Source organism: Cyprinus carpio, chromosome A23 (genome assembly GCF_018340385.1).
Source record: "Cyprinus carpio isolate SPL01 chromosome A23, ASM1834038v1, whole genome shotgun sequence".
Classification (NCBI taxonomy): Eukaryota; Metazoa; Chordata; class Actinopteri; order Cypriniformes; family Cyprinidae; genus Cyprinus; species Cyprinus carpio.
Window position 1 is genome coordinate 3,261,862 of NC_056594.1, and position 11,212 is coordinate 3,273,073.

General features: G+C 36.9%; 1 protein-coding gene across 3 annotated transcripts in view; it reads left to right on the top strand.

Annotated features, from left to right (window-relative positions):
* The window catches only part of LOC109081700 (microphthalmia-associated transcription factor-like), a 41,823-nt gene extending 34,236 nt beyond the window's left edge, over window positions 1-7,587 (top strand). For 2 of the 3 annotated variants that reach the window (XM_042712616.1, XM_042712617.1), the window contains exons 4-10: window positions 639-737; window positions 2,112-2,229; window positions 2,395-2,487; window positions 3,645-3,701; window positions 3,905-3,980; window positions 4,112-4,259; window positions 5,041-7,587. In XM_042712616.1, coding sequence (XP_042568550.1) covers window positions 639-737; window positions 2,112-2,229; window positions 2,395-2,487; window positions 3,645-3,701; window positions 3,905-3,980; window positions 4,112-4,259; window positions 5,041-5,436 — 987 coding nt within the window. In that variant the 3' untranslated portion in view covers window positions 5,437-7,587. The remainder of the gene's footprint in view (window positions 1-638; window positions 738-2,111; window positions 2,230-2,394; window positions 2,488-3,644; window positions 3,702-3,904; window positions 3,981-4,111; window positions 4,260-5,040) is intronic. The other variant, XM_042712618.1, reaches the window with a different exon arrangement.
* The last annotated feature ends 3,625 nt before the right edge of the window (window positions 7,588-11,212 follow it).

Here is an 11,212-nt window from a genome sequence, read left to right on the forward strand (position 1 = left end):
TAAGACGAACCCATGGGACCAAGACAGGAATGAGAAGACAAGCTATGACACAAAACAAACCAGGACAGAAACACACAAGAGAATAGAAAGGGGAGGAAATGAGGAAGACATAATGCTGAGCACATGGCAAATAAATAAAACAGAAAGCACGTGCTCAACACAAAGACACGAACAAAACATGGACACCATAAACAAGACTAGACAGAGGAGACAGGATCCTGACAGGTTCACCAAGAGCACGACAAACACATTTCCCACAAATCCAGCAACATCAGTAAACGATGTAGAGACATTATGAAGATGTCAATTTAGAGCTCGTTACCCGATGATGGATAAAACTGCCTCCAGCCTGGAGGCTTGTGTCACTGTGAACGTCTCGCTGTTCACGCTGTGATAGAGAGAGAGAGCTGTGCTTTCGTGAGTGTTAATAGATTAGACCGAGTCTGACACTGAGAGGAAATACACAGCTCTTTGGGATGTACGTCAGATTAACTAGTGATCTTCAGTATGGGAAATGGATTGATTTGAACTTTTCCGTTATTGCAGCACACTAGACACGTTAACTGACTGAGCAGTGCGTTATACTGTAGCTGAGCAGTGACAGATGATGATAATCTATTGCTTTTGATTTTTCTCAGATGGATGATGTCATTGATGACATCATTGGTTTGGAATCCAGTTACAATGATGATATCATGGGACTCTCGTTGGACCCCGGACTTCAGATGGCCAACACAGTAAATACACTTTTATACTTTCTTCACTTCTGTACTTTATTTAAATCCACTTGCAAAAAAAAAAACAGTTCATATAATTAAATATTTATTATTTTATTTTTATTGAATTTTTGCAAAACAGTTAATATAATGAAATATTTTATTTCATTTAATTCATTTTTATTTTTGTATTTTTATTTTGCAAAACAAAGCAATACAAAAAACCGGGAGTAATATAATGAAATGTGTATTATTTCATTTGGCTTAAAAAGAGTTCATTTAATCAAATATTAATGATTTTATTTTATTTTATTCTTTGCTTTCTAAAATCTAAAATCAGTACTAATAAAATAAAATATGTATTTATTTAAATTTGCTAGCAAAAAAAGGTAGTAATATAATAAAAAGTTTGTATTAAAAATTGTTTGCAAAAAAAAGGTTACTATAATAAACAAGTAATATGTTATTTTTTATTTATTTTATTTTGCTCTCAAAAAAGCAGAAAACATTAGTAAAAAAATAAATTAATAATAATAATAATAATAAATTTAAATAATTTAGTTTAGTAACCAGCTAAACCCTGATCAAGAACTATAACCAGTGTTGTGGGTGACACAATACAGGTAATCAGATTCGTTTTTAAAAGGTACTAGTTAAGTAACACATTTTACTTTTAAATTTACAACAATATCTGTATAATTATTTTAGTAAATTTGTAAATTAATATAATTACTTTTACTAGTTCCCATTTATTGACTGACAGCTCTCCTGTCCGCATGTTGAGAGAAATTGGGAGTAAGTGCAGAGGCATTTCCTTCAGCCTGAGGCTTATTAATAATTTCACTTTTGGTGTGAAAGCGCCTTTATAGTTGCCAAAAATATAACTTTTGGGTGTTTGTTATTAAGAAACAAACAAGCAGGCACAGCCCATGTGACAAAAAGTGCGTTACTTTCCATAAAAAGTAATTATTAATGACAATTATTATTCTTTTTTAAATGGAATAACATAATATTGTAATGCATTACTTACAAGTAACTTTCCCCAACACTGACTAAAAGTTTCAAGAACTACAGTGACTCAAGTGTATTTTTAAATTAGCATTAAACTTGGTGAGACTTTGTCTCTTTCTGTCTTCTCACACAATCGGAGCTGTGGCTGGTGTCAGTATAGCAGAACGCAGTGTGAAGCAGCTGTCAGCACCTGATCTAATATCTGTCTGACTGCTGTCTGCAGAGGAATAGTGAATAGTCTTCATTTACTCACTCTCATGTCGTAGGCAGAACGTGTAAGCTGCTCTTTTCCTCCAGTGTCAGTGAATGGGAACTGGGACTGTCTTCTGAAGCAGTATGATGTACTACAGAATATGTAATGTGTGTGTTTTCCTGTGTTTCTAGATCCCTGTGTCAGCGAACCTCTTAGACATGTATAGTAACCCGGGCATGCCGCCTCCAGGAATCTCTGTTAGTAACTCGTGCCCTGCTAACCTGCCCAACATTAAAAGGGAATTCTCTGGTAAGAGTCACATGAATTAGTTAATGTCTTTCTGTAGCGTCTAAGACCCTCCAGGCCTTTTGACGATGTATTTGATTGTGTTTCGCCTTTTTAAAGTCTGTAGAAATGTCATGTGAATGATGATATGAGTGAGAGATTGAAAACATATGCTCGTATGCTACATAGTTACTCCATCTCCAGCCATGATGCACATGATGGACAAGCCCAGCTCCTGTAGCAAGTTTGAGAGCTATCAAAGGCCTGAAGGGTTTCCTGTGGGTACGTCCAAAGATTTCTCTCCATGTCTGCATGTCTGTTAACAAAACCGAAACATAATAATCATTTTATGGATTAAAATTGTTTTATGAAATAGATTTACCCATAAGCTCCAGTCTGTGATTGTGTTGCTGGTGCAGGGGTGAGGACTCATTTGAGTCTTTGACTTAGCTCAAACAATTAAGCATTAATTCCTTCAGCATGGCGGCGTTGGTGTACCGTTCCACATACACCCTCTAGGGGAGCGCGAGTTCCTATTCGAAAGGGAACGTCTCAGGTTATGCATGTAACCATGGTCCCCTGAGAAGGGGAATGAGACGTCCCTTTGCCATGCATCAGGAATTCCTGCACGTATCCTTCAGACAAGAAGTGCATGATGTATTTCACAGGTGCCCTTTTATACTCTCGGCCGCACCAGCTGTGACATCATAGGCTGCCACCTGCCAATTTCAAGTTCATTGTTATGTTTAGACTCATGTGTCAGACACCAGTCACGCATTCCCCATAGCGCCCTCTAGGGGACGCAGCATCTTTAGGGGAACCATGGTTACATGCGTAACCCAAGACGTTCCCTTTCGAATGGGAACTCGCGCTGCGCCCCTTAGAGGATGATGGGTTATGTGTATGTGAGTTATAAATTTGGTTCTATGTGTATATACTATGATATATCAATCATGTTCAGAATTAAATACTAGCTTACTGCTAAAAAATACTGTGTAGTGTACATGCTGGCTACTATTTTCAAAAAGAAGTATGTGAAACCGTAAGTATTATTCCACGATAAACATTTCATTTTTTACATTGTCATGTGACCTTGTAAAGGGGTAAGTAAGTGTCAACCATCATAATACCGTTACACCATTATTTTGAATTTTGAATTTGATTTTTATAAAAATGGGCAAGTCTAGCACAATGCATTGTGGGATACAGAATTTATATGTAGTGTGCTGTATTGTATACAGCACATTCTGGCAAATGTCTAAGTATTTTATGCATACAGAAAATGTGCAGATTACACAGTATGAGTACTACATACTACAGTAAAAAGGCATTTTGGTGAGAGGAAGGATACTATAAATGACATCTGCAGTAACATTTCAAGGGTGCAAATAAACGACCTGCTTTCAGTTTCTCTTCTCATCCTGCTTAATCTTTTTTAGAGGCAGAAGTTCGCGCTCTTGCAAAGGAAAGGCAAAAAAAGGACAACCATAACTTAAGTGAGTTTACTTGGGCAGCATCCTAAAGCACTGTTCAAGATTTCCATTTTCATTCATCCCTCAGTTTGTAACAATGACATCATTTTAAAGTTATTGTCTTTGCCCCATAGACTTTGCATGTTAAGTGGAAAACTGTTAATGTGATTTTGTTGAGTTTATAAATACGAGTGTGTAATATAACATGCATTTTCCATCTGTTTCAGTTGAGAGGCGACGAAGATTCAACATTAACGATCGAATCAAAGAACTGGGGACTCTGATTCCTAAATCAAATGACCCGTAAGGACAACAGTGTTCAGTAGATACACGCTTACACGTGAAGCAGATGCTATTATTACAGCAGAGGCTAGTGCTGTTGATAGAGGGTCTGTCAGATGTGCTGGTGTCAGCTGCTTGTGTGTGTTGCTCAGGGACATGCGCTGGAACAAGGGCACTATCCTGAAGGCCTCTGTGGATTACATCAGGAAACTTCAGAGAGAGCAGCAGCGTGCCAAAGAGCTGGAGAACCGTCAGAAGAAGCTGGAACACGCCAACTGCCACCTGATGCTCAGGATACAGGTCAGTTCAGACAGAGCCCAGATCCCTGGACAGCAGCACTGTCAATACATAACTATAAAATACAAATATGACATACAGTGGAGTGGCATACAGAAACAGTACACTGACCAAAATTACCCTTGGTCAGTGAACTTTAGCATACATATAATGGAAAATAATACACTTTAACTCTCTGAGCCTCTTCATTTTTGGGTCAAGCTTCAAAAGTGACTGAAGCTTTGAAATGTAACTAAATGTAATATAATATTACACTTTGTGCACAGCTACGGCATGTGATATATTCTGCCCACATGTCTATTGCTCCTGTAGCGGCTCATTTATCAGTTCTTTGTCTTTGGATTGTTATGTTTCTCACAGATTTCACAGAGCGATTGCGTGTGTGAATTAATAAATATGTTAAGAAATATATGCTAGAACTTTTCCATTTCTAAGCTATTATAATGAGAAATCACAGAACATTGTTGACAATACATTTCCGCGCTACTGAATGATTCAAGCGACGCCAAATCATGTCCATGATGATTTTTATGTGTGTTCACATAACTAATGCGACAAAAGTCATCTCATTCCAATTAAGCCATAATTTTTTACATTTCGAAATGTGAATTTTTTTTGGTCAAAAGTGACTGAAGAGGCCCAGATTAAAATAATAAAGGGACAGTTCACACAAAAACCAAAATTCAGTCATCATTTACTCACCCTCAAGTTGTTCCAAACTTGTATGAGTTTCTTTAATCTGTTGAACACAAAAGATATTTTGATATTTTCAATGCTAATGCAGGAGCTGGAAATCCAGGCTCGTGCTCACGGACTGGCCGTCGCCTCGTCTACACTCTGTTCATCAGAGCTAGCATCCCGGCCCATCAAACATGAGACGGTCCTGGGAGACTGCTCCCGGGATATGTACCCTCACATGCACCCGTCCTGCCCTGACATGGGCCGCTCCAGCACCCTAGACCTTAACGACGGCACAATCACCTTTAACGACTGTAGCACTTCCACTGATGCGGGGGCTTATGGTCTTGTCCCAAAGGCACATGGCGACATCATGATGGACGACACATTGTCATCTGTAGCAACGAGTGACCCACTCCTCACCTCCGTCTCGTCCGGAGCCTCGAATGAAAGCAGCTTTAAGGACAGCGTGAACATGGAGGAGAACGAGCATGTTTGTTAGTGCAGCCAAACCTTCTTTTGGCTCTTTTTCCGGTAACACAATTGACTTCTAAGGAGGAAGCACGGCCTGTTTTGTCAAGTGCAAAATAATATTGTTTTTATGTTTACACTAATTTTATTTTATTGTATTTTAACCTTATTCCAGTTTGGTCTACCCAAATTTCATTGTGTTATAATAATATCAAAATAATCAAGGTCAGTATCATAAAACGATTGATTTGTGTAACTTCACATAGGTGTATTAGAATATAATAATATAAAAGTGCACTTGAAAATGGTGATTTCTTTGGATGTACAGTAGTGTGATTGTGCACAGTTTAGAAGAATACTTCTCTTTTTTATATATCCTTGTAAAGGAATGATTTAAGCAAAATGCTTCCCATTTAATGTGTAGATGTTGAGCGACAGACAGTTTATATCTCAAGGGATAGTTCACCCAGAAATGAAAATCTGCTGTTCATTTATTCATCCTCAGGCCATCGAAGATGTAGGTGAGTTTTTTCATTAAAAAAATCAGTTTTTAGCTGAAACTGTGGTCCCTGGGAGATTCATAGAATGCAAGTCAGCGGCTACCGTCGCTTCGAGAGTCGAAAAAGGATATACAGGTAACACAAAATGAATACCTGTAGCTCCTGACCATATATTGAGGTCTTATGAAGCAAAATGATCGGTCTGTGCAAGAAACTGAACATTATTTACAACATTATTACCTGTAATCCAGAGCCTCAGGCAAATGGTTCGGAGCAATGTCTGGTTCGCAAACGAATCATTCTTTTGAACTGATGCTCTTTAATCGGACTGAACCCTCTGAAACAGTTTGTGGCACCACAGATCTACAAGTTACTTAATCAAAACTCACTTTCAGACGCCTGACAGTCACTCCGACTTGAAATAAGCTGAAATACCGGTGAATATGATCCTATAACAGTCACTGAATGAAGGAAACATTTAGACTGGGACTGATGAGCCGCTGATATGCGCATGCATGAATTGAATGCTTGAATGAAGGGACGAAAGGAAAGTTTTTATGGTTTCTCATGGTTTATGTAAAAAGGTGAGGGGAGTAAATGAAAATGTCATTTTTGGGTGAAATAGTCCTTTAGCATAGCTACATTAATCGTAACTAGTTCATAAATGTTGTGAAAATTTCTGTTGAATGTCGTTCTAACATCACTCAATGTTTAAGGAAACTTTTGAGCAACTGCTCTAAAAATCGCATCTTCCAGATGAAAACATACACAACCAATAGATGGACAAAGTATGTTGCTGTATGAAACAGCTGTCCCTAAATTATTTATTACAGTTATTAATCAATGGCAATAGTCACTCAGTATTAATGTTTCTGGTACTGGAGAGTTTCTCGTAGCGCAGTGGATTTGTGGAATAATCTTTATACACAGAGGTTGAAGAAATGCACATGTGGAAGGACCGTTTGCACACAGCATTTGAAATATCCAGCTGATTTTCAGATGTCCCAGAATGTGCCAAGCAATAATCAATATTCAGCTTTAACTCTGCAGAAAACCTTCAAATACGGTTCAAGTGGTTTTATGCAGTGCCTGTATAATTATGCTAATGTATTTCACCTCATGCATTTCTTAAGGTACCCTGAGGATGCATTTTAACACAGTGCATCGCTTGAAATAATCCATAAGAATGTAAAATCATTTCTTAACACGTTTGATGACTGAAGGAATAGTCATATAATTCAAACTTCAAATTCAAATTTATTGCCCTTTAAACTTTTTAAAATTTATCATTTTAACTAATTTCTGTTTTACGTTTCTGCCATACTTTTTAATTACACTGTCCCAGTTTTTTTTTTTTTTTTTTTATGTTTTATATTGGTGGTAAAAACACTGGAAGGATTATCATATTTTGGAAGATTTAAAAAAAAAGAAAAAAAATATTTTATATTTTATTCTAACACTTGTTTGGGTTTTTTAAATTCTTACATGGTGTAAAATGACTGACTATGTTTGTAATAATAAGCTGTACTGTTACTGTATATTTCTACTGTGCTCAACTCAGATGTACTGATGTTTGCCTTCGAGTAGCATCCAATCTGTGCCACTATTATGATCATGTAGCTGCAACTATTATGTGTTGTTTCATAGAACTATGCAAATATAGCTTTCTGTTGAGAAATCAACCTGTGTGTAATGGAAAGGTGTTGTAAGAGTTTAGCGTAGGTAACATAGTCAGACCACTGTAAAGTGCCTTACATTACAAACCTGTCACTTAAAGCAATAGTTCACCCAAAACTTTGCCATCAATTACTCATCCTCATGCAGTTCCAAACCTGCATAACTTTAATTCTACCATAGAAAACAAAAAGAGATGCTTAGCAGAGAGTTCATGCTGCTCTTTTCCATACAATGAAAGTGAGTGGAGACTGGGACTTATGGAAGACTGTTTCCGCCATCAAATAAAATAATAATAATTAAGGTAATTGCGACTTTTTTTTGTTTCATTGTTTCTGTAACAGAATAAAAAATAAAAAAGGTAATTGCGACTTTTTATCTTACAATTTGGACTATTTTTATATTTAATATATTTAAAAATCTTGCAATTCGGTTTTGTTTCTGCCACAAAATGAAAAATAAAAAGGTAACTGTGATGTATCAAAAAATTTCGACCTTTTATATCTCGTAATTCTGAGAAGAAAAATCCAGAATTGTGAAATATAAACGAGGAAGTCACAATTAACTTTTTATTTTTTATTCCATGGCGAAACAGGCTTCCATAGGGACTGTCAATTTCCAAAAAGGACACTAAATTTGTAAAAAAAAAAAAAAAAAAAGTATACAGTACATGGGTTCGGAGTGACATGAGACGGTGTTCCTAATTTTCATTTTTGTGTGAACTATCTCTTTAAATGAAGTGTTGTCTTCTATATATGTGATTTTAGACTTAGTCTTAGACTGTGGGACCCAATGGGTTCAATCCTCGGGTGAAGAAGAGGGGAACGATCTCTCAGTAGGACCACTAAAACCTAGTTAATACCAACCTGAAGGGTTTGATCAAGATTGTATTGGTTTTTGGCTTAAAGCTGAAGTGTCTTGATGCACTACAAAACTTTCAAGAATAATGTATTACATAAACTCCTTCACCTACTGAAAGTCATCCTCTGAATGTAATGTTACACAGTGTTGACTACTAAAATGTTGCCAAATTCCAAGTGGAGTCTAAATATGCAGTGAAACTGTTACGTATATCGTTGTGGATTTATAGCAGAAAACTGGCTGTTGCAATTTTTTCTGAGCAATAATTCAGACAATCAGGTAACAGGTAAAGCACAAGGCTCTTGTATGAATGCATAAGAATCAGTGACGTCGATGAAAGGTGCCTTTAAAACAGGCTTCCGTGGAACTTCAACCAAACGCCTTTTAATGACAAATACAGATTGGTCTGTCTTTTATAAGAGTGTCTTGGCTATAGCTAAAGATGTTTTTGTTTTGTTATACTTTTGTATGATATTTTCGAAGCTTAACCAAACATTATTTAAGAAGGAACTTAGAATAGCTTGTAATGTTGATTTTTGGTTGAATTTCTTTATGAAGAATTCATTTGATATGAATTCAGTACTGGAAGCCGGCCCACGTTAAACCTGTTGGGAAAGTCACCTTTCAGTCAAACGGTGAAACTTCCACCGGGAAGCTTTATGAGGAACGTAGCATTTCAATGTTGGGTTTTAAAGCTTGACAAGTGTATTGGGAATGAAAATGTTACAGACATTGAAATAAAACTGAGTGTTTTTTCACAATCTCTGCGGGTTTTCATTCATGATTTGGTGTGTTCAATTTTGTAGCGCAGATGTTTTCTTGGTTTAGGAATATAATCAGACTCAACATTTCCTGTGGTGGGTTATTCTGGTTTCATGGTGGTTTCACACTGTTCATCAGACCATTTCTTGAAAGTTTGCCACACAATGCTCTCTTCTGTCATTGAAGATTCCTGCGGGGTATGAAAAAGAAAGACTGAAGGAAATGAAACAAACTACAGTATGTCACAGTCTCATGGTGTTTGCTAAAATGTGCCCTGAATACTTAAAGTTGGACTACACTCTTAAAAATAAAGGTTCTTTATTGGTGTTGATGCTTCTATGAAGAACCTTTAACATTCACGGAAGCTTTGCATTCCACAAAAGGTTCTTTATAGTGGAAATGTCGGTTCTTTTAATAACTGCTCACTATAATGTTCTTTGGGGAACCAAAAATGGTTCTTCTATGGCGTCTCTGTGAAAACCCCCTCATGGAAGCTTGATTTTTAAGAGAGTAGTCAGTTTTTGTTTAGCTCTGAAGGTCTATAATACGTGGAATAATCTGTAGCATTCCCATTCATCTCAATGCCAGCTAGCATAAAATCACCCAATTAAAGGGATACTACACCCCAAAATGTCGTTCCAAGCCCGTAAAAGCTTTGTTAGTCTTCGGAACACAATTTAAGATATTTTGGATGAAAACCGGGAGGCTTGTGACTGTCCCATAGACTGCCAAGTAAATAACAGAGTCAAGGTTCAGGAAAGTATGAAAAGCATCATCAGAATAGTCCATCTGCCATCAGTGATTCAACCGTAAATGTTATGAAGCAACGACAATACTTTTTGTACACGAAGAAAACAAAAATAATGACTTTATTTAATAATTTGTCTCCTCTGTCTCTCCCCAGATCACCATAGTGCCATTTTAGAGAACATCTGCTGAACGAAGGCAGCTTTTGCGCAGTTTTCTCTCAAATCAAAGCGTAAATACACATAGAAAATGTATCCTAGTTAGGATAAGGGATCTAGAATATGGTCATGCAGAATAAAGCATTAACATGTGCTTTATAAATACTAATAACCAGCCATTATGCTAATAATAGGCATGCTGATAAGCAATAGTTAATAGTGAGAGTTGTTCCATTAACTAAAGTGTTACCGAGGATTATAAACACGAGGCTGTGAAAGCAGATTAGAGAGCAGATGAGTTTACCTGTTTGGCGTGATGAGATCTGATGTCCCCAGTAAACACAGGCCCCTTTAGCCATTTGTTAGCAATCACTTTTTTCAAGAAAAATAAAAGCTTTAAAAATCACATGGTGTTTTACTGTCGATTTTGTGTTATAGAATGAAACATGAAATATCACAGGCATTTGACCAAAAAAGCCATTCAGAAAACCTACTGACTTCAGGAGAATGGAACCAAACATCCCAAAATACTTGCTCGTTTCTGGGTTGTAGGACTCCTTTCTGTAGCATATTCAAACCTGATCATAAGCAAATCAAAAGACATCTTATAAGGCAGGAAGACATTTAAAGGTTTTTACTATGTTACATTCACTTCATGTATCATATAAGTGGCCTTTGGCTCATCTTACCCACACCCACCATTTTTCATGCTTTACACAATGGATAGGTTAAACATTCACATTTAGGTTTCGTTTTCACATCAGGGCACATGAGAGCATTAACTGAGCCATAAATGAAAATTCTCCTACTTCAGTGAAACTTTGCGTTGTCACTAAATCATCACAACTTCATGGACGCAAAACAAATTCACTTAAGGAGAATCGCAGATATATTCACCAAGTACTTTCCTTAAATTACATGTTGATCTTGTCCTGAAAATGCTGTCTTGTGCTTTATTTTGTTGCCAAAAAGGAGAGGTGACAATTCAACACAAGTAACTGCATCTCATTTTGAAACGCACGCCATATGGAATCAGGAATCAAGCACTGATGGAGAATCTCCGTCCTGGTTGATTTGCTCTGATCTCCAGACAGCTAGGAGGCTG